This window comes from Salvelinus fontinalis, chromosome 5, assembly GCF_029448725.1.
Source record: "Salvelinus fontinalis isolate EN_2023a chromosome 5, ASM2944872v1, whole genome shotgun sequence".
NCBI lineage: Eukaryota > Metazoa > Chordata > Actinopteri > Salmoniformes > Salmonidae > Salvelinus > Salvelinus fontinalis.
The window spans coordinates 42779696-42806550 of NC_074669.1; the positions used below are offsets into that span (position 1 = coordinate 42779696).

At 42.5% G+C, this 26855-nt stretch overlaps 1 protein-coding gene across 1 annotated transcript; it reads left to right on the forward strand.

Annotated features, from left to right (window-relative positions):
- The first annotated feature begins 11370 nt into the window (after positions 1 to 11370).
- On the forward strand, positions 11371 to 20177 carry LOC129855629 (regulator of G-protein signaling 4-like). The gene is made up of 5 exons (XM_055923498.1): positions 11371 to 11525; positions 11797 to 11895; positions 14603 to 14664; positions 15661 to 15824; positions 16223 to 20177. The coding sequence occupies exons 1-5, from the start codon at positions 11482 to 11484 to the stop codon at positions 16457 to 16459; spliced, it is 606 nt and encodes a 201-aa protein (XP_055779473.1). The 5' UTR covers positions 11371 to 11481; the 3' UTR covers positions 16460 to 20177.
- Positions 20178 to 26855: the final 6678 nt, after the last annotated feature.

Sequence of the window (26855 nt, forward strand, 5' to 3'; positions counted from 1 at the left end):
ACACACACACACACACACACACACACACACACACACACACACACACACACACACACACACACACACACACACACACACACACACACATTTACATTTACATTTACATTTAAGTCATTTAGCAGACGCTCTTATCCAGAGCTTAAATTGGTGCATTCACCTTAAGATATCCAGTGGAACAGCCACTTTACAATAGTGCATCTAAATCTTTTAAGGGGGGGGGGGGGGTCAGAAGGATTACTTTGTCCTATCCTAGGTATTCCTTAAAGAGGTGGGGTTTCAGGTATCTCCGGAAGGTGGTGATTGACTCCGCTGTCCTGGCGTCGTGAGGGAGTTTGTTCCACCATTGGGGTGCCAGAGCAGCGAACAGTTTTGACTGGGCTGAGCGGGAACTGTACTTCCTCAGTGGTAGGGAGGCGAGCAGGCCAGAAGTGGATGAACGCAGTGCCCTTGTTTGGGTGTAGGGCCTGATCAGAGCCTGAAGGTACTGAGGTGCCGTTCCCCTCACAGCTCCGTAGGCAAGCACCATGGTCTTGTAGCGGATGCAAGCTACAACTGGAAGCCAGTGGAGAGAGCGGAGGAGCGGGGTGACGTGGGAGAACTTGGGAAGGTTGAACACCAGACGGGCTGCGGCGTTCTGGATGAGTTGTAGGGGTTTAATGGCACAGGCAGGGAGTCCAGCCAACAGCGAGTTGCAGTAATCCAGACGGGAGATGACAAGTGCCTGGATTAGGACCTGCGCCGCTTCCTGTGTGAGGCAGGGTCGTACTCTGCGGATGTTGTAGAGCATGAACCTACGGAACGGGCCACCGCCTTGATGTTAGTTGAGAACGACAGGGTGTTGTCCAGGATCACGCCAAGGTTCTTAGCGCTCTGGGAGGAGGACACAATGGAGTTGTCAACCGTGATGGCGAGATCATGGAACGGGCAGTCCTTCCCCGGGAGGAAGAGCAGCTCCGTCTTGCCGAGGTTCAGCTTGAGGTGGTGATCCGTCATCCACACTGATATGTCTGCCAGACATGCAGAGATGCGATTCGCCACCTGGTCATCAGAAGGGGGAAAGGAGAAGATTAATTGTGTGTCGTCTGCATAGCAGTGATAGGAGAGACTATGTGAGGTTATGACAGAGCCAAGTGACTTGGTGTATAGCGAGAATAGGAGAGGGCCTAGAACAGAGCCCTGGGGGACACCAGTGGTGAGAGCACGTGGTGAGGAGACAGATTCTCGCCACGCCACCTGGTAGGAGCGACCTGTCAGGTAGGACGCAATCCAAGCGTGGGCCGCGCCGGAGATGCCCAACTCAGAGAGGGTGGAGAGGAGGATCTGATGGTTCACAGTATCGAAGGCAGCCGATAGGTCTAGAAGGATGAGAGCAGAGGAGAGAGAGTTAGCTTTAGCAGTGCGGAGCGCCTCCGTGATACAGAGAAGAGCAGTCTCAGTTGAATGACTAGTCTTGAAACCTGACTGATTTGGATCAAGAAGTTCATTCTGAGAGAGATAGCAGGAGAGCTGGCCAAGGACGGCACGTTCAAGAGTTTGGAGAGAAAAGAAAGAAGGGATACTGGTCTGTAGTTGTTGACATCGGAGGGATCGAGTGTAGGTTTTTTCAGAAGGGGTGCAACTCTCGCTCTCTTGAAGACGGAAGGGACGTAGCCAGCGGTCAAGGATGAGTTGATGAGCGAGGTGAGGTAAGGGAGAAGGTCTCCGGAAATGGTCTGGAGAAGAGAGGAGGGGATAGGGTCAAGCGGGCAGGTTGTTGGGCGGCCGGCCGTCACAAGACGCGAGATTTCATCTGGAGAGAGAGGGGAGAAAGAGGTCAGAGCACAGGGTAGGGCAGTGTGAGCAGAACCAGCGGTGTCGTTTGACTTAGCAAACGAGGATCGGATGTCGTCGACCTTCTTTTCAAAATGGTTGACGAAGTCATCTGCAGAGAGGGAGGAGGGGGGGGAGGGGGAGGAGGATTCAGGAGGGAGGAGAAGGTGGCAAAGAGCTTCCTAGGGTTAGAGGCAGATGCTTGGAATTTAGAGTGGTAGAAAGTGGCTTTAGCAGCAGAGACAGAAGAGGAAAATGTAGAGAGGAGGGAGTGAAAGGATGCCAGGTCCGCAGGGAGGCGAGTTTTCCGCCATTTCCGCTCGGCTGCCCGGAGCCCTGTTCTGTGAGCTCGCAATGAGTCGTCGAGCCACGGAGCGGGAGGGGAGGACCGAGCCGGCCTGGAGGATAGGGGACATAGAGAGTCAAAGGATGCAGAAAGGGAGGAGAGGAGGGTTGAGGAGGCAGAATCAGGAGATAGGTTGGAGAAGGTTTGAGCAGAGGGAAGAGATGAAAGGATGGAAGAGGAGAGAGTAGCGGGGGAGAGAGAGCGAAGGTTGGGACGGCGCGATACCATCCGAGTAGGGGCAGTGTGGGAAGTGTTGGATGAGAGCGAGAGGGAAAAGGATACAAGGTAGTGGTCGGAGACTTGGAGGGGAGTTGCAATGAGGTTAGTGGAAGAACAGCATCTAGTAAAGATGAGGTCAAGTGTATTGCCTGCCTTGTGAGTAGGGGGGAAGGTGAGAGGGTGAGGTCAAAAGAGGAGAGGAGTGGAAAGAAGGAGGCAGAGAGGAATGAGTCAAAGGTAGACGTGGGGAGGTTAAAGTCACCCAGAACTGTGAGAGGTGAGCCGTCCTCAGGAAAGGAGCTTATCAAGGCATCAAGCTCATTGATGAACTCTCCGAGGGAACCTGGAGGGCGATAAATGATAAGGATGTTAAGCTTGAAAGGGCTGGTAACTGTGACAGAATGGAATTCAAAGGAGGCGATAGACAGATGGGTAAGGGGAGAAAGAGAGAATGACCACTTGGGAGAGATGAGGATCCCGGTGCCACCACCCCGCTGACCAGAAGCTCTCGGGGTGTGCGAGAACACGTGGGCAGACGAAGAGAGAGCAGTAGGAGTAGCAGTGTTATCTGTGGTGATCCATGTTTCCGTCAGTGCCAAGAAGTCGAGGGACTGGAGGGAAGCATAGGCTGAGATGAACTCTGCCTTGTTGGCCGCAGATCGGCAGTTCCAGAGGCTGCCGGAGACCTGGAACTCCACGTGGGTCGTGCGCGCTGGGACCACCAGGTTAGGGTGGCCGCGGCCACGCGGTGTGAAGCGTTTGTATGGTCTGTGCAGAGAGGAGAGAACAGGGATAGACAGACACATAGTTGACCGGCTACAGAAGAGGCTACGCTAATGCAAAGGAGATTGGAATGACAAGTGGACTACACGTCTCGAATGTTCAGAAAGTTAAGCTTACGTTGCAAAAATCTTATTGACTAAAATGATTAAAATGATACAGTACTGCTGAGGTAGGCTAGCTAGCAGTGGCTGCGTTGTTGACTTTGTTTGAAAGTGTAGCTGGCTAGGTGACCTCGGTAACTGGCTAGATAATTAGTCTAAACTACGCAATTGTCTTAGATACAAGGACAGCAAAGACAACTATGTAGCTAGCTAACACTAGCTAGCTAACACTACACTAATCAAATCGTACCGTTGTAATGTAATAGTTTCTACAGTGCTGCTATTCGGTAGAAGTTGGCTAGCTAGCAGTGTTAGCAGTGTTGACTAGCAGTGTTGACTAGGTAGGAAAACGGCAGCGCGGCGGACGAAAATAGCTGGCTAGCTAACCGAAATTACTCTAGACTCCACAGTTATCTTAGATACAAAGACAGCAAAGACAACTATGTAGCTAGCTAACACTACACTAATCAAGTCGTTCCGTTGTTCCGTTGAATGTAATAGTTTCTACAGTGCTGCTATTCGGTGGCTAGCTGGCTAGCTAGCAGTGTTGATTACGTTACGTTACGTTAAAAGGACGAAAATAGCTGCCTAGCTAACCTAGATAATTGCTCTAAAGTACACAAATCATCTTTGATACAAAGACGGCTATGTAGCTTGCTAAGATCAAACAAATCAAACCGTTGTACTGTAATGAAATGAAATTAAATGCGATACTACCTGTGGAGCGAAGCGGAATGCGACCGTGTTAGAAACTCTATTAAGAACACACACACAGATCAAAGCTGTGTACATACAAAATAATAACGCTCTAATTTAATAACCACATTTTATTTGCTCCTGCCAAACCCCTCTCTGAAATCACGAGCTGTTTGACAGAACAAACCCGACATCATTTGAAGTCACGTGAAGTCATATGGGTGTGATATTTATATCCAGGTTGTGAAGTCCCGCCCCCTCATAAATCACAAGATTTTGCAGCTAAGCATTTTGGAAACTAAGCATTGCCAAACTGTCCAGACCCACATCACCAGCCCCTCCCCTCCCCACCAATACACATAAACACACAAACCTCCCTCCTGTCTAACCCATCACAACTTCAAACATTCTCACTGGTTAAGAAAATTGGACAGTGTGTCATACCCGGACATGGAACCCCCATCCTAACTAACCCATCATACCAACCCCCACCGTGTCACCATAGTCCCCAATACAATACCCCACTTTACCAACACAATAGTCTCTTTCACCCCGCCAACACCTTTCACAACATATCTGCACACAGACACTAGGACCCCTTCTCACATCCACAATACTATAATCAGAACAGTGGGGTGGGATGTTTACATACAACACGTGGTAAAAAAAACTAAACACAAGGGTGTCATATTCATCTCCACTCTGTGAAGCCCTGGTCACTCAGAACAATGGGGTTGATATTTACATACAACACCTGGGTGTGATATTAACATCCTGGTGTGAAGTCACACCTGGTTGTGATTTTTAAATCCTAGGCGGAAGTCCCCCCCCCCCATAAGAAGCCATCCTACAATAACTACTAACACGTATAGTACAAGCAAACACACAGCCAGAGATGTTAAGCTATTGATGGTAGCTCAGCATGGTGATAATAGTTTCCCATCAGCATGATACCTGCCATTGCATCAACTAGAAGTTCTGCTCAGGATATTACTCACTATTATTTTGGCAATAACTAAGACAAACAGAAGCGTATGCAGTAGTGATGACGTTGTGCTTTGTCAACAGCACCCCTTAAATATCTGACCAACATAGAACAACATGATTCCATGTAAATTAATGGAATAATCTCTGTGTATCATGTGAACTCAGGTCAGGATTGTCCTCTTGTTCTGGTCTGTGAGTTCTGAACACTCTGTTTATCAGGGAACAGAAGGATGTGTTTAATCAAATTTGATCAACAGGTTTCAGCGGAGAACAAGATACAGTGGGGCAAAAAAGTATTTAGTCAGCCACCAATTGTGCAAGTTCTCCCACTTAAAAAGATGAGAGAGACCTGTAATTTTCATCATAGGTACACTTCAACTATGACAGACAAAATGAGAAAAAAAAATTATCCAAAAAATCACATTGTAGGATTTTTTATGAATTTAATTAGCAAATTATGGTGGAAAATAAGTATTTGATGCTTAAAGCTAGTGAGGGAGATAAGTGTTTCCAGTTTCAGAGATTTTTGTAGTTCGTTCCAGTCATTGGCAGCAGAGAACTGGAAGGAGAGGCGGCCAAAGGAAGAATTGGTTTTGGGGGTGACCAGAGAGATATACCTGCTCGAGCGCGTGCTACGGGTGGGTGCTGCTATGGTCACCAGCGAGCTGAGATAAGGGGGGACTTTACCTAGCAGGGTCTTGTAGATGACCTGGAGCCAGTGGGTTTGGCGACGAGTATGAAGCGAGGGCCAGCAAACGAGAGCGTACACTTCGCAGTGGTGGGTAGTATATGGGGCTTTGGTGACAAAACGGATGGCACTGTGATAGACTGCATCCAATTTATTGAGTAGGGTATTGGAGGCTATTTTGTAAATGACATCACCGAAGTCGAGGATTGGGTAGGATGGTCAGTTTTACAAGGGTATGTTTGGCAGCATGAGTGAAGGATGCTTTGTTGCGGAATAGGAAGCCAATTCTAGATTTAACTTTGGATTGGAGAAGTTTGATGTGAGTCTGGAAGGAGAGTTTACAGTCTAACCAGACACTTAGGTATCTAAGTCAGAGCCGTCCAGAGTAGTGTTGTTGGAAAGGCGGGCAGGTGCAGGCAGCGATCGGTTGAAGAGCATGCATTTAGTTTTACTTGTATTCAAGAGCAATTGGAGGCCACGGAAGGAGAGTTGTATGGCATTGAAGCTCGCCTGGAGGGTTGTTAACACAGTGTCCAAAGAAGGGCCAGAAGTATACAGAAGGGTGTCCTCTGCGTAGAGGTGGATGATAGACTCACCAGCAGCAAGAGCGACATCATTGATATATACAGAGAAGAGAGTTGGTCCAAGAACTGAACCCTGTGGCATCCCCATAGAGACTGCCAGAGGCCCGGACAACAGACCCTCCGATTTGACACACTGAACTCTATCAGAGAAGTAGTTGGTGAACCAGGCGAGGCAATCATTTGAGAAACCAAGGCTGTCGAGTCTGCCGATGAGGATGTGGTGATTGACAGAGTCGAAAGCTTTGGCCAGGTCAATGAATACGGCTGCACAATATTGTTTCTTATTGATGGTGGTTAAGATATCATTTAGAACCTTGAGCGTGGCTGAGGTGCACCAGCTCTGAAACCAGATTGCATAGCGGAGAAGGTATGGTGGGATTCGAAATGGTCGGTAATCTGTTTGTTGACTTGGCTTATGAATACCTTAGAAAGGCAGGGTAGGATAGATATAGGTCTGTAGCAGTTTGGGTCAAGAGTGTCCCCCCCTTTGAAGAGGTGACCTCAGCTGCTTTCCAATCTTTGGGAATTTCAGACGACACGAAAGAGAGGTCGAACATGCTAGTAATAGGGGTGGCAACAATTTCAGCAGATCATTTTAGAAAGAAAGGGTCCAGATTATCTAGCCCGGCTGATTTGTAGGGGTCCAGATTTTACAGCTCTTCAGAACATCAGCTGACTGGATTTGGTAGAAGAAGAAATGGGGAAGGCTTGGGCGAGTTGCTGTGGGGGGTGCAGTGCTGTTGACCGGGTTAGGGGTAGCCAGATGGCCAGCCGTAGAAAAATGCTTATTGAAAATCTCAATTATAGTGGATTTATCGGTGGTGACAGTGTTTCCTATCTTCAGTGCAGTGGGCAGCTGGGAGGAGATGTTCTTATTCTCCATGGACTTTACATTGTCCCAGAACTTTTTTGAGTTTGTGTTGCAGGAAGCAAATTTCTGCTTGAAAAAGCTAGCCTTGGCTTTTCTAACTGCCTGTGTATATTGGTTTCTAGCTTCCCTGAAAAGTTGCATATCAGGGGGCTGTTCGATGCTAATGCAGAACGCCATAGGATGTTTTTGTGTAGGTTAAGGGCAGTCAGGTCTGGAGAGAACCAAGGGCTATATCTGTTCCTGGTTCTAAATTTCTTGAATGGGGCATGCTTATTTAAGATGGTGAGGAAGGCATTTAAAAAAAATAACCAGGCATCCTCTACTGACGGGATGAGGTCGATATCCTTCCAGTATACCTGGGCCAGGTCGATTAGAAAGGCCTGCTCGCTGAAGTGTTTCAGGGAGCGTTTGATAGTGATGAGTGGAAGTCGTTTGACCGCTGACCCATTGCGGATGCAGGCAATGAGGCAGTGATCGCTGAGATCTTGGTTGAAAACAGCAGAGGTGTATTTAGAGGGCAAGTTGGTTAGGATGATATCTATGAGGGTGCCCGTGTTTACGGCTTTGGGGTGGTACCTGGTAGGTTCATTGATCATTTGTGTGAGATTGAGGGCATCAAGCTTAGATTGTAGGATGGCTGGGGTGTTAAGCATGTTCCAGTTTAGGTCGCCTAGCAGCACGAGCTCTGAAGATAGATCGGGGGCACATATGGTGTCCAGAGCACAGCTGGGGGCAGAGGGTGGTCTATAGCAGGCGGCAACGATGAGAGACTTGTTTTTAGAGAGGTGGATTTTTAAAAGTAGAAGTTCAAATTGTTTGGGTACAGACCTGGATAGTAGGACAGAACTCTGCAGGCTATCTTTGCAGTAGATTGCAACACCGTCCGCTTTGGCCATTCTATCTTGTCTGAAAATGTTGTAGTTAGGGATGAAAATTTCAGAATTTTTGGTGGTCTTCCTAAGCCAGGATTCAGACACGGCTAGAACATCCGGGTTGGCGGAGTGTGCTAAAGCAGTGAATAAAACAAACTTAGGAAGGAGGCTTCTAATGTTAACATGCATGAAACCAAGGCTATTACGGTTACAGAAGTCATCAAAAGAGAGCCCCTGGGAAATAGGAGTGGAGCTAGGCACTGCAGGGCCTGGATTCACCTCTACATCACCAGAGGAACAGAGGAGGAGTAGGATAAGGGTACGGCTAAAAGCTATGAGAATTGGTCGTCTAGAACGTCTAGAAATGAGAGTAAAAGGACGTTTCTGGGGGCGATAAAATAGCTTCAAGGTATAATGTACAGGCAAGGTATGGTAGGATGTGAATACAGTGGAGGTAAACCTAGGTATTGAGTGATGATGAGAGAGATATTGTCTCTAGAAACATCATTGAAACCAGGTGATGTCATCGCATGTGTGGGTGGTGGAACTGAAAGGTTGGATAAGGTATAGTGAGCCGGGCTAGAGGCTCTACAGTGAAATAAGCCAATAAACACTAACCAGAACAGCAATGGACAAGGCATATTGACATTGACATATTGACATTGACATATTGACATTCAGACAGCTAGCCGGGCCATCGGTAGCAAGCTAATATAGGATGGAGATCTGTTTTTAGCCACCTTGTGCGTATATCATGTTTTGAAAGCATTGAGCGTCAATATACTGTACATGATGCATATCATAGGCATCATGTCTTGTGATGTCTATATTTTTGGAAAACAATCACAGACTGACGCTCATAAACTGGTACTGGGTTGAACATATACAACAGATGTTGATATATGTTGGAGTTCAGGCTTTATTTGAAAAGTTTAAGCGAGTGATTCCTCACAAAACTCAGACATAGAAAGACCATGATTTGGGGGATTTTCACAAAACGTAATCCATAGAATAGTCCTTTGGAGGAAGGATTGTTGACATATATTTGAAATTTGTATCTTAAAGCATAATTGAGAAATTATTTATTAAAGTTGGCATATTTATGACATTTTGGCTTTAACCAGGCCTCCTTTAATTAAGACTCATATCTTTTCATCTGTAGGTGCTACAAAGAAAACACTGTTGTCATCTGAAGTTTTATCGCTTGCTCTGTAATAAGAATAGTGTTTTGATTTCAATAACTTTGTAAATGTAGATTTTTGATTTCTCAAATTTTTCAATATTTTGTTGAACATAATATACTCTACGGGCATATCACAATTCCAGAGAGGGATCTCTGCTACTTTTAGAGTTATGATCCAATTGGTAAGCATTGCCAACAGAGTGAATGTGAAAATTGATAATACATTTTTGCCCTCAGCTGGTGATTTGCAGGATATGCAACGATACAAGTAAAAGGATTGCTGTGTTTGGTTACATTGCCTACAATGCTGTTTCTCTGTATGAAATGGGCTTTAACTTTGATATGCCCGTAGAGTATATTATGTTTAAAAATATCTAGAAATATTTGCAAAATCGAAAATGGCATATTTACATTTTCCAATATTCAGAAATGTATGTAATAAAAAAAGTATATATATATTTATATATACTACTCATATTACACAGCAAGCAGTAAAGCTTCATATGACACCAAGTTGAGCTTTTTAGCACATCCCAATGAAACATCAGGGAGTCTTAAAGGAGGCCTGTGTAAGGTCAAAATGTCACAACTTTGAATTATTATTTCTCAATTATGCTTTTAGATACAAATGTCAAATATATGTCCATCAAAACACTATTCTATGGATTCCATTTTTTTAATCCCCAAAATCATGGTTTTGCTTGAGGAATCACTCAAGTACTGTAGGACATTGCATTCATTTTATATTATAGACTTTAAGGATAATTATGAACATGGCTTTAGTTGGAAATGACAAACTTTATTCATGCATGCTCAGGTTGACTTTCCCACGGAATCGCCCCTGTATGTAGGATGCAGAACAGGGTACTATAGATGTTTTACCATCTCTGTCTCTGCTTCTCTAAAAAACTAAACATCCACAGACACAACTCTCTCTCTCTCTCTCTCTCTCTCTCTCTCTCTCTCTCTCTCTCTCTCTCTCTCTCTCTCTCTCTCTCTCTCTCTCTCTCTCTCTCTCTCTCTCTCTCTTGTTCTCTCTCTTTCTCTCTTCCTCTCTTCTTTAGGATATTACTCACTTTTGTTTTGGCCATAACAAAGACAGAGAGAGTAAACAGAATGAATGCAGCAGGGATAACATTGTGCTTTGTCAACAGCACTCCTTAGACCTCTAACCAAAATATAATAAAAAGGAGTTTCTGTGTTTCTGTGTGTGTTTCTGTGTGTGTTTCTATGTGTGTGTGAGAGATTATGTTATTATCGGTGTCCTCTCAGTCTGTAGGTGTGAATATCAGTGTGAACTCTTCAGGGAGGTAACACAGGGTCCATTTCCTCAAAGCTCTTGTCTGTCATGTACTTCAGAGTGCATCTCTTCAGGTCTCAGGCAAGGTTAATCCTCATGCGAGCGTGGTTCACCAAACCACCTCTGTTACTTAGTGGTCTTTTAAAATGACATTGACATCATCCTCAACTCCTCCCATCTCAAACTCCATATTCCCAGAATGTTCCCTCACCCTCTCCTGTCATCAACCGCCCAAACTCAGCATCCTTTGTTCTACATGCAGGTCAGCAGTAACACACACATACTTCTGAGTACATGTTTAGCCGGCATATGTAGACATTTAACCTCTGGATGGCTGCCCAGAGTAGAGCAGTATGCGCAGGAAATGAAATTCAATGGAAATGGTATGTGACTGATTGTTACACATTGTTGTACATTGCCCAGCGGTGATTTTGAAAGACCACACACACACACACACACACACACTTTGACACACATACACGCTCACAATTTGATTGCACAGGTCTGGGTATTTCAACCTGAGGAGTTAGTTTAACCAACACAAGCAAACAGTTCTCTCTCAATTCTGACTGATGCCATCAGACAAAAATGTACAACAATCAGCCATATACCATTTGCACTGCATTACATTTCCTGCGCAGGCTGCTCTGTTCTGGGCAGTCTTGCAGAGGTTAAATGCCTACATATGCCGACTAAACATGTATGCAGAAGTATGTGTGTGTTTCTGCTAACCGGCATATAGATCAAAGGAAGATGAGTTTTGTTACCCACTTCTGTGCTCTTCTCCCTGCTCATATCATTTCTCCTCTTTGAAAAAAATGAAGAGAGCATACTTAGCCCAGTGAGGGCTGTGATTGGCTCTTCGTCAGCGTTTAAGCACTGTAGCTGTATAAAACCCCAACTGTGGGAGGAGGCTTCACTAAGACAGAGCGTACTGCTGACTTACTGAGTGGACTACCAGTCATAATATTACAACCTTTTCCTCTGCGCTCAAAACCACTGCAAATCATTCTCCTTGATTTTGATTTAGCAAAGAGGCAACATGTGTAAGGGATTAGCAACACTGCCTGCAACCTGTATGAAAAGGTAAGATGGCTATTTTAGTTGTTTGAGGTTGTTATTATGTTGTTTTAGATCACTAGTAACAGACATGTAATACATGTGAAATCCTAACAAATAAATGCTGTAATATCTGTACTGTAATCTGAGATTTTCAGACAGTATTGTATGTTGAATACAAGCCTTGCGTGTCAGGCATCTTGGTTCTGCTATAATAATAGGACACACGTCTGTGTCTTAATTTGATATTTATACATTATGTAGCCTAACACTACCCACTCTACTTCTCCTCCCTTAGTGCCAAAGACATCAAGCACAAGATTGGATTTCTGCTCCATAAGCCTGAGTTTCCACCAGACAAGGAACCCATAAAAGAGAAGACCAACATTGCCAAGAGGTGAGTGTACAGGAGAATAATCAATCAATCAATCAATCAATCAAATGTATTTATAATGCCCTTTTTACATCAGCCGATGTCACAAAGTGCTGTACAGAAACCCAGCCTAAAACCCCAAACAGCAAGCAATGCAGATGTAGAAGCACAGTGGCTAGGAAAAAGTCCCTAGAAAGGCCGGAACCTAGGAAAAAACCTAGAGAGGAACCAGGCTCTGAGGGGTGGCCAGTCCTCTTCTGGCTGTACCGGGTGGAGATTATAACAGAACATGGCCAAGATGTTCAAACGTTCATAGATAACCAGCAGGGTCATATAATAATAATAATCACAGTGGATACTGTGAATGCTGAAACCTTTTAACCTTGAATGTGTTGATTGATATATAATTTATTTATAGGACATTAAGACAAGGGAGACCTGTTGTATGAGAGCAGCAAACAAGCACTTGATTCTAATCATCATACATAATATTGAACAACATAACAGATGTCATTTATAAAACAGCATTCAGATTCTATTAAATTAATTTATCACACCATGGGGAATGATACTCTCAAGGCAATAACCAGTGTGCACGTAGGTATAGAACTATTATGCAGGTTGATTTGCTGTGTTGGAGTCCTCCCCCTAGGGAACATCTGCTGTTCCTAAACTAGTTAGCTTAGACAATATCCAGCCTGACCTTTCCTTTCATTAGGACTAATCTAATTAGTGTGCTTGGAGTGAAAACAAATTAATATAACCCCTTAACTATCTCCACAATTTACAGTAATGCAGTGGTGTAAAGTATTTAAGTAAAAATAGTTTATTATTTAGTATTACTTTAAGGTGTTTTGGGGGTTTCTTTACTTTACTTTACAATTATATATTTTTATTTTATATTAAAAATATATATATATATATATATATATTATTTTTTATTTTTATATTTTCTTACTTTTACTTCACTACATTCCTAAATAAAATAATGTACTTTTTACTCCATACATTTTCCCTTACACCCAAAAGTACTCGTTACATGATGAATGCTTAGCAGGACAGGAAAATTCTCCAATTCATGCACTTATCAAGATAACACGTGGTCATCCCTACTGGCTCTGATCTGGCAGACTCACTAAATACAAATGCATCGTTAGTCAATTTTAATAACAAGAAAATGTTGCCGTCTGCTTTGGTTAATATAAGGAATTCGAAACAATTTATAGTTTTACTTTTATTTTTAATACTTAAGTATATTTGAGCAATTAAATGTACTTTTGATACTTAAGTATATTTAGAACCAAATACTTTTAGACATTTACTCAAGTAATATTTTACTGGGTGACTTTCACTTTTACTTTTACTCCACCTTCCGGAGACACCTGAAACCCCACCTCTTTAAGGAATACCTAGGATAGGATAAAGCAATCCTTCTGACCCCCCCCCCCCCCCCCCTTAAAAGATTTAGATGCACTATTGTAAAGTGGCTGTTCCACTGGATGTCATAAGGTGAATGCACCAATTTGTAAGTCGCTCTGGATAAGAGCGTCTGCTAAATGACTTAAATGTAAATGTAAATGTAACTTTAGTAACTTTCTATTAAGGTATCTATACTTTTACTCAAGTATGACATTTGGGTACTTTTTCCACCACTGCAGTAATGTTGATACACTTTGATAATCTGATTGCAGCTAGTGTGAAATAATGTACTTACGGACAAAACTGTAAATTGTACTTTTAATACTTAATTGCCATGTTTTAGTATGCTTGGTTACTCATTAACTCAAAGAGGTGTATATGGTATGGTTGATGCTCATGGAAAACACAGTAGTGTCCTGTTGTAAAGAGCATTATGTAAGATGATAGATATGACATCTGCTTGTATCATTAAAATATAGGCTGTTAGCAATTTGCAGGTCTAGAACTGTGGGATATCAACAGACAACGGATGTACTGAAATCCGACCTGGGTTCAAATACATGTGTATTTGAATATGTGTTTTTAAATAATTATTTTCTGTGTATTTGATTATTTTCAATAATGTGGCCCGAATCAACTAATTATATTGGAAGTATTTGAAGGTATTTTCCATTATTTCCTCTAAATAGGCCACTTTCAAATACTTATTTCAAATACCTGGGTCAAATGCATGGGAGTTTGTATTTTAGTATTTTAAAATATATATAATATATAGAGTTTCACAACAAAACCCATTCATTATATATATATATATATATATATATATATATTCCTCCCCAATTTCGCGATTTCCAATTGGTAGTTACAGTCTTGTCCCATCAACTCCCGTATGGACTTAGGAGAGGCGAAGGTCGAGAGCCGTGCGTTCTCCGAAACCCGACCCCGCCAAGCCGCACTGCTTCTTGACACAATGCTCACTTAACCCGGAAGCCAGCCGCACCAATGTGTCGGAGGAAACACCGTATACCTGGCGACCGTGTCAGCATCCGCCACAGGAATTGCTAGAGCACGATGGGACAACCCGGCTGGCAAAACCCTCCCCTAACCCAGATGACGCTGGGCCAATTGTTCGACGCCTCATGGGTCTCCTGGTCACGGCCGGCTGCGACACAGCCTGGGATTGAATCAGGATCTGTAGTGACGCAGCTAGCACTGCAATGCCTTAGATCGCTGCGCCACTCGGGAGGCCCAAAATATTGAAAATATTATTGTTAATCCCAATATACTGATTATGCTCTTTCTCTGGTTTTAGAGTTTCACCTGCTGATGTGGAAAAATGGAAACTGTCCTTCAACAACCTGATGAATAGTGAAGGTGAGTTTGTCACAAATCAAAGGAGACATCTTATGGACATACATTTACATTTTAGTAATGTAGCAGACACTTTTATCCAGAGCGACATACAGAAGGAATTAAGGTTAAGTGCTCAAAGGTACATTGACATATATTTCACCTAGTCAGTTGGGGAATTCGAACCAGTGACCTTTTGGCTACTGGCCCAATGTTCTTAACCACTAGACTACCTGCCGCCCTACTAATGCAGAATCCGGGAGTCATTCTTGCTCAAATGCGCTCAAATGTGAAAACACCTTCGATAATGGGATGGTGGTTTTATGAATTAAGAAGTTGTAAAAAAACATTTGAAAGAAGCTCTCTCCTGCCCCTTGTGTAGAACTCCTAAATCTTTGTCAAAACTCTGCCACTACCAAGCCACAACACTAGTGTTACACCACAATACAGGACTACATGTTTACAAACACTAACTTGAGGGACATTCATATCTCTCTCTCCCTTGTCTCTCTGCCCCCTGTATCTCTGTTTAAGAGACTATCATGACGCCTGTGTGGGCTGTAGGGTACTTGGCTGTGGGTTGTTAGCTGTGGGTTGATGGGGACTTTACATGGCTGTGTTCTCATGCTCTGGTCATGTGCTACGTGTCTGAAGGCAATGCTGGGTGGCCCCTGAGGGCCTGCTGCTCTACACTCTCCCTGTAATAGTGTGTGTGTGTGTGTGTGTGTGTGTGTGTGTATGTGTGTGTGTGTGTGTGTGAGCTAGCTGATGGTCCCTGTGGTGTCAGGCTTTCCGTGGGGACACGGAGTAGGAGCAACAGCCTCCTGAGAACCATCCTGGCCTTGACCTCCAACATTCCATAGCTTCCTCCATGACTCCCTTCAGAGGGATGCTCTCTGTTTCTCTCTTTAGGAGCATTTCATTAGGAGCATAATAGTGTGTAGCTTCATATAAATCGTAAAACCCAGCACCTGACTAATCTTTCCTCTTTCTCTCTCTCTCTCTTTGTCTGTCTATCAGCTGGCCGTATGGTGTTCACTACCTTCCTGAAGGCAGAGTTCAGCGAGGAGAACATGGAGTTCTGGAAAGCTTGTGAGAAATACAAAATGTCAGCCCCCAAAAATATGGCAGGTAAAGCCAAACAGATCTATGACCAGTACGTCGCGGCAGACGCTCTTAACGAGGTAAAATGGAAATAGAAATTGGCTTAAACTTTCCCTTGGTAATCTCTGCTATCCCAACATGGTTTCATTCAAAGGCAGTATTCTGTGTTACACAGACTTGTTGGAGTCATAATACACTTATGAGTAATGACCTGGCTCTTTCCATACATCAGTTTTCTCCATTAATATAAAAGCTTTTGATATGCCTTTGACATGGATTCTGAAAACACTTCATACATCCTGTTGATGTATCCTCTTCTTCCTCTTTAACGATTCCTCCCTTTCTAAAAGCACCTGTGGTGGTTCCTTTATGATTGCCATTTTGGATTTTTATAGCGCTTTTTATGGCACCTTTTGTTGATACAGTATCCATGTTGTATTTCATTACTTATATATCTCATTTTCCCTCTCCCTCTCAGGTGAACTTGGACTCAGCAACGCGAGAGGAGACCAGACAGAACCTGTCGAATGCCGGCCCATTCTGTTTCGACAATGCCCAGCAGAAAATCTTCACTTTGATGGAGAAAGACTCATACAGAAGGTTCCTCTATTCCAAACTGATCCAGGATCTGTCCCCGTTGCCCAACACCACCCAAATCAGTGCTCTGGAGAAAAGGGGAGGGATGAGAGGCTGTTCTGAGAACGGTGGTGCATAGACAGAGATGGAGAGAGTGAAACATTGACCATTAAAGCACTCTGTCATAATCTGTGAGGGAACGAGTAGGTAGTCTTGAAGAGAAAACATTGTTATGATTGGGTGGATTTAGATTTTTTCTGTCCGTTGTTCAAGATAACTATTTGAACACGTATCACAAATTGCTTATCTTTCAGACTAGGGTATGCTTGGAGAGGGAGAGAAGAAAACGATCAGAGATGTGATTTTCAGGACGAAATATCATCCTCTTTCTCCTGATTTTCATTGTTTTGTGAGGGTCTACTTTCTTTCCATTTAATATCTTCCTGAGCTCTAACAAGAGTCAAATGATTCAAATAGGCATTTAGGTATTTCACTCTGGTCAGCTCCCTGTATCCCCTCTGTCTAGCTTTCATCAAGGGTTCAACGCTAAGTCATGCATGTATGCCAATAATGCTTTCCGACTTGAAAATGCTCTTCCTCAAACTGAGTGTTAAATTAGATAATAGTTTATGAATGAGATAACTATGTCTGGATTGGTGTTAAAAGCTCCTTTCACCTGACTGATGTTTTTGTTTTTCTATCATTACTTTACCTTAGGCTAGTTTGTGCACTGCTGAGGTGTAGCTCACTTGCCCTCTGTTAACCTGCCGATGAAGTCATGACCAGGTGATGTTTTGTTTCACAACACAGGGAAAAACAATGAGGAACTACCTCTCTATCCATCCCTATCCCACTTTCTGGGTGACCTGAACATTGACTGGTTAGCAACTAGCTGTCTTCTCAAGAGGAAGCTTGTGACTGTGCCTGTAATATGACTCAAGTTGTCACTAAACCAACGAGAGTGCAAACTAATAGTGTTGGATCTGTGACATCCACTTGTATTGATTATATCTTCACTAATGCTGCAGAGCTTTGCTCCAAGGCAATATTAGTTTCCATTGGCTGTAGTGACCATAACATTGTGGCAATAACAAGGAAAGCCAAAGTGCCAAAGGTTGGGCCTAAAGTCATTTATTAATTATTAATTCCAATTGTTGACAAGCATGCATGCACCAGTTCAGAAACAAACTGTGAGAACTGTTAGAGCCCGATGGATTGATGATGAATTTAAAAATTGTTATGGTTCAAATAAATAATGCAAAAGAGTTGGCAAACAAGTCAGGCTTCTCAGCTGATTGGTTGACATACTGTAAACTTAACAAAAAGAAGAAAAAATTATATTACCAAAAAAAGATAAATGACATTAAACACAATGGAAAAATACTTTGGAGAACCTTTAAATGATGTCGTGGGCAGAAAACCTTTCGATATTGCCAGTCATTTCAATGACTATTTCACTAGTAAAGTGGAAAAACTCTTAAGTGAAATGACAACAATTAACAGTGAAACATCATATTTTTGTATAAAAGATCTAATAATGAAAGAGAAGGATTGCTGTTTTGAATGGTCAATTTAGTGTGGGGGAGGTGGAAAAAATATGGTTATCAATCAGTAATCAAAAAAACACTGGGTATAGACAACCTTGATGGGGAACTATTCGAGAACGGTAGCAGACTGTATTGCCACTGCTATTTGCTACAGTGCCTTCAGAAAGTATTCACACCCTTTGACATTTTCCACATTTCGTTGTGTTATAGCCTGAATTTTAAATGGATAACATTTAGATTTTTGTCAGTGACCTACACACAATACACCATAATGTCAAAGTGGAATTATGCTTTTCAACAAAAAAATCGAATTAATTCAAAATAAAAAGCTGAAATGTCTTGAGTCAATAAGTATTTAACCCCTTTGTTATGGCAAGCCTAAATAAGTTCAGGAGTAAAAATGTGCTTAACAAGTCACATAAGTTGCATGGACTCACTCTGTGTGCAATAATAGTTTTTAACATGATTTTGTTAAGACTACGTCATCTCTTTACCCCACACAATTATCTGTAAGGTCCCTCAGTCGAGCAGTGCATTTTAAACACAGATTCAACCACAAAGACCAGGGAGTTTGTCCAATGCCTCACAAAGAAAGGCTCCTATGGTAAAAAAAAACAGACATTAAATATCCGTTTGAGCATGGTGAAGTTATGAATTACACTTTGGATGCTGTATCAATACAGCCAGTCACTACAAAGATACAGGCGTCCTTCCTAACTCAGTTGCCGGAGAGAAAGGAAACCGCTCAGCGATTTCACCATGAGGCCAATGGTGACTTTAAAACAGTTACAGAGTTGAATGGCTGTGATAGAAGAAACTGAGGATGGATCAATAACATGTAGTTACTACACAATATTAACTTAATTGACAGAGGGAAAATAAGGAAGCCTTTACAGAATAAAACATATTCCAAAACATGCATCTTGTTTTCAACAAGGCACTACAGTAAAACTGCAAAAATATAGGCAAAGCAATGACATTTTTGTCCTGGATACAAAGTGTTATGTTTGGGGAAAATCCAATTTAACACATTACTGAGTACCAGTCTCCATATTTTCAAGCATTGTGGTGGCTGCATCATGTTATGGGTATGCTTGTAATAGTAAAGGACTGGAGCTAAGCACAGGAAAAATCCTTGAAGAAGACCTGGTTCCTTGCCCTTAACTGCACATACAGAACTAACATCAACAACACGCATGCTAGTCTTTCTTGGTTGAGGATTGACGAGAGAAGAACTGCTTCTCTTCTAGTTTTCATGATAGATATTACTGTGATGAAAATTCCAGATTATCTGCATAATAAAATAAGATTCAGCTCAGACACCCATACATATCACACAAGACATGCCACCAGTGGTTTCTTCACAGTCCCCAAGTCCACAGTTCACAGCAATAGTCCGTTTTATACAGAGCCATGATCGCATGGAACTCCCTTCCATCTCCAATTTCTCAAGCAAACAATAAAACTATGAGGACACACACACACATTATTTTTGTTGTTGTATTGTTTGTATTATTTTTAAGGTGCAGTGTTTGTTTATCATTACATTTTTTATTTGTGACTTTTCTTGTCTATCAATGTATCAGTGTTTTGTTACTTGTCATGGTTTGTGTTTTTTGTGGACCCCAGGAAGATAAGCTGCTGCTTTTGCAAAAGCTAATGGGGATCCAAATAAACAAATAAATAAAGTTAACCCACAGACAGCCAGGCCTCTGTATGGACATCATCTGAACAATTTTGATGTTGTCCCTCAGCTTCGTTCCACTGCATGAAGGTAGCAACCCCCATACAGAATGATATAATCACAGCACAACTGGCAGTGCTGAGCAACTTCTTCCATAGCTTTTAATACATGTGAATGGTCTACTTCAATGTATTGGTCTACTTTATGTCACTTCTTATTCAACCATTAACATTTAGCTTAAATATCCATGGCTGTAAGCTTTGTGTTCATTCTATGAAAACTGTTCCAATTATAGCTTTGTTGATATTGTATTTTGATAACATCTCCCTGTATTGCTTATTGGGAATGATTTATGTTGTAAAGTTATTGGCAATGGACAAGTAGGGCAGATGAACGTGTCTTCTTAGGCTATCATATATCATTGATATGGATACTATTGGTAATGCAATTGATATAGTTACAGTATATGGTTCTGTGAGTTTTGTTTACACATTACTCCTACTCCCCTCCAATTATGATAAATAGCTAGATATTAATTGTAATAATCCTTTCTATATTTATTTTCTGCTTCTATTCTTGACACGATTATTTATAACGTATTTGTAAATAAAAAACTGTTTCACCGAGTTGTTTTTTCTGTTAAGTCACTTACTTTCAAACTTCCAAAAATGAACGAAAGGCTGCTATTGTAATACTTACCAGATTCTAAAAACATATCATGCCTTCAGAAAGTATTCATACCCCTTGAATACAGTACATTTGGAAAGTATTCAGACTTGTTAAGCACATTTATACTCCTGAACTTATTTAGGCTTCTAACTATGGATTGATATCAGTATAAATATTGCCCTTACCTCCCACTGTAGAGGTCACAGTGCTAGTGACAGAAGAGTACACAATATTTTTTTACTGGTTAATTACCACAGACTGCAGCTTTAATGTGGAAAAGACAGTATTTGCATACGTACAGCTTGGCATATGAGTTACACAAAAATAGAAGAAGCAAGTGTAGAGAAGAATACCATGTTCGCTCGCTGTTATCGTCTCATATATGCGGTCACTAACCCGTGTTATCACAAGCCATCATTAGGAAGATATGGTTTTACGTCAGTGGCCTGCCTGATGCAGATTACCTCGATTATAAGGTTGTTTGTGTGTCACTGAAACCATAGTGAGTGGACAAGTATGTTGAAGGTTACCTTTTGCACAGCTCCCGTGGGTGCCAATAACAGTCATGCAAATGTTTTTCGATCATAAAAGCTTGTTAGTTCAGAGCCACAGTAAATATATGTTTATTTATCAGAGTACTTCTGCTGTTCGAATCTACTTCATCTAGGATTGCGAACTCGGAGCGAGCTCATTATGGGAGAAATTATGAAAAGGATTTAACACTATTAACATTTCCATGATTCATTTCAGTCGGGTAGACCTCCTGTAAAATTACCTGTGCCCAGATTCATAAAACATCTCAGAGAAGGAGTGTTCTGTAATGTCTGCTTCCAACTCACACCCTCAAACACATAGATCCCCTGAAAGCAGCTCACTTTCCAGCCCACTTTCCAGCTCACACTCTTAAACACCTAGATCCCCTGAACGCAGCTCACGCTCCAGATCCCTATCACCTGAATTCCAATCACCTGTTCACACACCTGTATGTCACTATCACACACTATTTAGTTCAGTTCTTTGCACCCAATCACTGTGAGGTCTTGTTTGTTTAGTGACACACATCTTTCAGAGCTCTGGGTTTCCTGTGATTTACTCCTCCCGTGTATGAGTTTTTGCCTTCCTCACCAACAACGCCTTTTGCCTATTCCCTGCCTGTACTTTAGCCTATCGGATGTCCTGTTAACTACCCATTGTCTGATCTCCTGGACTGCGAAACTAGCCTTTTCCCTGCCTGTACTGTTGCCCTTTTGGACCCCCTGTGTATGACCTTCTGCCTGCCCCTGGACCCAGCTACCTGCCTCCTCCTGTGGTCCCTTGCATTAAACACCTTCTGCACCCTGCACTTGAAACCAGCTCTCTGACCCTCGTGTTCATTACCACAATATCAAATAAAACTTTATTTGAAGTGCTTTTAAAATTCTGAATACTTAAAACACTTAAAACAATAAAATTAAAAACAGCAAGGCAATTTATTTTTTATTTAACTAGGCATGTCAGTTAAGAACAAATTCTTATTTACAAAGACAGCCTACGCCGGCCAAACCCGGATGACGCTGGGCCAATTGTGCACCGCCCTATGGGACTCCCAATCATAGCCAGATGTGATACAGCATGGATTCAAACCAGGGACTGTAGTGACGCCTTTTGCACTGAGATGCTGTGCCACTTAGACCCTGTGCCACTCGGGAGCCCCTAAAATAAAAGATTTGGCAATAAAAGACATCAAAGAACATCAAACACAAAGGCGTCATTGATTGACCCTTACAAATCAGCCGGGCTAGATAATCTGGACCCTTTCTTTCTAAAACTATCTGCTGAAATTGTTGCCACCCCTATTACTAGCCTCTTCAACCTCTCTTTCGTGTCGTCTGAGATCCCCAAAGATTGGAAAGCAGCTGCGGTTATCCCCCTCTTCAAAGGGGGGGACACCCTTGACCCTAACTGCTACAGACCTATATCTATCCTACCCTGCCTTTCTAAGGTCTTCGAAAGCCAAGTCAACAAACAGATTACCGACCATTTCGAATCACACCACACCTTCTCCGCTATGCAATCTGGTTTCAGAGCTGGTCATGGGTGCACCTCAGCCACGCTCAAGGTCATAAACGATATCGTAACCGCCATCGATAGGAAACAATACTGTGCAGCCGTATTCATTGACCTGGCCAAGGCTTTTGACTCTGTCAATCACCACATCCTCATTGGCAGACTCGACAGCCTTGGTTTCTCTAATGATTGCCTCGCCTGGTTCACCAACTACTTCTCTGATAGAGTTCAGTGTGTCAAATCGGAGGGTCTGTTGTCCGGGCCTCTGGCAGTCTCTATGGGGGTGCCACAGGGTTCAATTCTTGGACCGACCCTCTTCTCTGTTTACATCAATGATGTCGCTCTTGCTGCTGGTGATTCTCTGATCCACCTCTACGCAGACGACACTATTCTGTATACTTCTGGCCCTTCTTTTGACACTGTGTTAACAACCCTCCAGGCGAGCTTCAATGCCATACAACTCTCCTTCCGTGGCCTCCAACTGCTCTTAAATACAAGTAAAACCAAATGCATGCTCTTCAACCGATCGCTGCCTGCTCCTGCCCGCCTGTCCAACATCACTACTTTGGACGGCTCTGACTTAGAATATGTGGACAACTACAAATACCTAGGTGTCTGGTTAGACTGTAAACTCTCCTTCCAGACCCACATCAAACATCTCCAATCCAAAGTCAAATCTAGAATTGGCTTCCTATTCCGCAACAAAGCATCCTTTACTCATGCTGCCAAACATACCCTTGTAAAACTGACCATCCTACCAATCCTCGACTTCGGTGATGTCATTTACAAAATAGCCTCCAAAACCCTACTCAATAAATTGGATGCAGTCTATCACAGTGCCATCCGTTTTGTCACCAAAGCCCCATATACTACCCACCACTGCGACCTGTACACTCTCGTTGGCTGGCCCTCGCTTCATACTCGTCGCCAAACCCACTGGTTCCAGGTCATCTACAAGACCCTGCTAGGTAAAGTCCCCCCTTATCTCAGCTCGCTGGTCACCATAGCAGCACCTACCTGTAGCACGCGCTCCAGCAGGTATATCTCTCTAGTCACCCCCAAAACCAATTCTTCCTTTGGACGCCTCTCCTTCCAGTTCTCTGCTGCCAATGACTGGAACGAACTACAAAAATCTCTGAAACTGGAAACACCTATCTCCCTCACTAGCTTTAAGCACCAGCTGTCAGAGCAGCTCATAGATTACTGCACCTGTACATAACCCATCTACAATTTAGCCCAAACAACTACCTCTTTACCTACTGTATTTATTTATTAATTTATTTTGCTCCTTTGCACCCCATTATTTCTGTCTCTACTTTGCACTTTCTTCCAATGCAAACCAACCATTCCAGTGTTTTTTAGTTTTTATTTTACTTGCTGTGTTGTACTCACTTCGCCTCCATGGCCTTTTTATATTTTATTTATTTATACATATATCTGTTTGCCTTCACCTCCCTTATCTCACCTCACTTGCTCACATTGTATATAGACTTATTTTTTTTCACTGTATTATTGACTATATGTTTGTTTTTACTCCATGTGTAACTATGTGTTGTTGTATGTGTCGAACTGCTTTGCTTTATCTTGGCCAGGTCGCAATTGTAAATGAGAACGTGTTCTCAATTTGCCTACCTGGTTAAATAAAGGTTAAATAAATAAATAAATAAAAAATGAAAGGCCAAGCTAAAAAGGCTGGTTAACAAATGGGATTTTAACACCTAAAGCAGTTTCACAGTACAATGCAAAGTTCCATATAAAAACAGATAATAAAACAAATATAAAGTATGATACACTTTATAAAATAAGCATAAATAATGAACAATCAAAAGTTATTTACCTATACAATTTAAGAAAACAGTAACTTTGCTTTCCCTTTCCCAATGCTCAGCCCCTTGATTTCACATAGTTTCACACCTCCAAGTACCCTAATGCCTAATAAGCAGCCCTGCTTGAAACTGGTGCTACCACAGTTACTGTCTCTGTAGTCCTGGCAAATTGCACTTTATAGCGGCAATATGCACAGCTCTTCATAATTCTCTGAACTAGAATAAACTGTGCATCTGATACAGATTCCAATGCCTTTCCCCAAACCTCAACAGGGGGCTTGAAATCAAATTGATTCCTAGAGCTGTCCGCCCGGCCAAACTGAGCAATCGGAGGAGAAGGGGCTTGGTCTGGGAGATGAACAAGAACCCGATTGTCACTCTGACAGAGCTCCAGAGTTCCTCTGTGGGGATGGAAGAACCTTCCAGAATTACAACCATCTCTGCAGCACTCCACCAATCAGTTATTTTTAAGGTAGGGGCCAGACTGAAACCACTCCTCAGTAAAAGGCACATGACAGCCCACTTGGAGTTTGCCAAAAGGCACCTAAAGGACTCTCAGACCATGAGAAATAAGATTCTCTGTTCTTATGAAACCAGGCTTGAACTCTTTGGCCTGAATGCCAAGCGTCACGTCTGGAGGTAACCTGGCATCATCCCTACGTTGAAGCATTGTGCTGGCAGCATCATGCTGTGGAGATGTTTTTCAGCGGCAGGGACTGGGACACTAGTCAGGATCGAGGAAAATATTAACGGAGCAAAGTACAGAGAGATGCTTGGTGAAGCCTGTTTCAGACCACTCAGGATCTCAGACTGATGTGAAGGTTCACCTTTCAACAAGACAACGACCCAAAGCACACAGCCAAGACAATGCAGAAGTGGCTTCGGGACCAGTCTCTGAATGTCCTTGAGTGGCCAAGCCAGAGCCTGGACTTGAATCCGATCGAACATCTCTGGAGAGACCTGAAAATAGCTGTGCAGCGACGCTCCCCGTCTTACCGGACAGAGTTTGAGACGAACTGCAGAGAGGAATGGGCGATACTCCCCAAATATAGGTGTGCTAAGCTTGTAGCATCATACCCAAGAAGAGTCAAGGCTGTAATCGTTGCCAAAGGTGCTTCAACAAAGTACTGACTACTCATGTAAATGTCTTATTTCAGTTTTTTGTTCATTCTGGCAAAATAACTCCTTGCTCTGTTCTTGCTGCAATGGCAATTCCTCTAGAAAGGTGTCTGTGTCTTGCCATTCAACTGTCCATTGAAGATTTATTTTAGAACCTAGCTTTACATTCATAGTATGCTGTCTTTCTGGGCTTGAGATCATCTGCCTTGCGCTTTGACATGATAATGAGTTTAAATCTATTTTTACAGCCAATCGTCAATAAATAATATGGTAGGCTGAGATATTCTATGTAGAATTACCGATAGTTTTGTGGATCTGTGCACCAAGAGCTAAACATGGTGGATAAATGAAGATGTCTTCCTCAGGCAGTTTACCATTGAAAAAATGGTCACAGTTCCGGGCTACATAAGGGGTGGCTCTCCCATAGACACCTATGCGATAGCTGCTGGGTCTGGTCTATTCGTCCCAGCCGTGTTTCGGATGGGACGTTAAACGGGTGTCCTGATCAGGCCCCTAATACCATCATGGTCACCTAATCATCCCCAGTTTCCAATTAGCTCGTTCATTCTGCCTCCTCTCCCCTGTAACTATTCCCCAGGCCTTTCAGGTTATGTTGATATAGGACTCGTTTTACTGTGGATATAGATACTTTCGTACCCGTTTCCGCCAGCATCTTCACAAGGTCCTTTGCTGTTGTTCTGGGATTGATTTGCACTTTTTCCACCAAAGCACGTTCATTTCAAGTAGACAGAACGCGTCTCTTTCTTGAGCGGCATGATGGCAGCGTGGTCCCATGGTGTTTATAATTTCGTACTATTGTTTGTAAAGATGAATGTGGTATCTTCAAGCATTTGGAAATTGCTCCCAAGGATGAACCAGAACCAGGTCTACAATTGTTTTTTGAGGTCTTGGCTGATTTCTTTTGATTTTCCCATGATGTCAAGCAAAGAGGCACTGAGTTTGAAGGTAGGCCTTGAAATACAACCACATGACTCAGAGGATGTCAATTACCCTATCAGAAGCTTCTAAAGCCATTACATTATTTTCTGAAATTTTCCAAGCTGTTAAAAGGCACAGTCAACATAGTGTATGTAAACTTTTGACCCACTGGAATTGTGATACAGTGAGTTATAAGTGTCTGTAAACAATTGTTGGAAAAATTACTTGTGTCATGGACAAAGTAGATGTCCTAACCGACTTGCCAAAACTATAGTTTGCAACAAGAAATTTGCGGAGTGGTTTAAAAGCAAGTTTTAATGACTAAAACCTAAGTGTATGCAAACTTCCGACTTCAACTGTAAGAACGTTTTCTTAAACCTCCTCACCTTATTTACAATTTCTTGGTTATAGTGCTTTTCACCTTTCTAAATCCAGTTTTGAAAAACGCAAAATGACCTACAATCCTTGATTAAAGGATCCTTGTCCCTATATGGAGGACCAGAAACCCATTTCTCAGTTTTAAAAACCTAATTCTGATATTTAGTCAAATCAAATCACATTTTATTGGTCACATACACATATTTAGCATATGTTATTGTGGGTGTAGCGAAAGTGTCACGTCTGCTCCTGCTCCTTTCCTCCTGCATACAAGGTCGCCAGAGTACTAACCACCGGTCCTGGGATTCATCATTACGCGCACCTGTG

What these genes read in the sequence shown, in the direction of transcription:
- LOC129855629 (XM_055923498.1), top strand. Translation starts at nt 11,482, where the DNA reads ATGTGTAAGGGATTAGCAACACTGCCTGCAACCTGTATGAAAAG. An exon ending in CCTGCAACCTGTATGAAAAG is followed by an intron (nt 11,526 to 11,796) that starts GTAAGATGGCTA and finishes CTCCTCCCTTAG; the next exon opens with TGCCAAAGACATCAAGCACA. An exon ending in AAGACCAACATTGCCAAGAG is followed by an intron (nt 11,896 to 14,602) that starts GTGAGTGTACAG and finishes CTCTGGTTTTAG; the next exon opens with AGTTTCACCTGCTGATGTGG.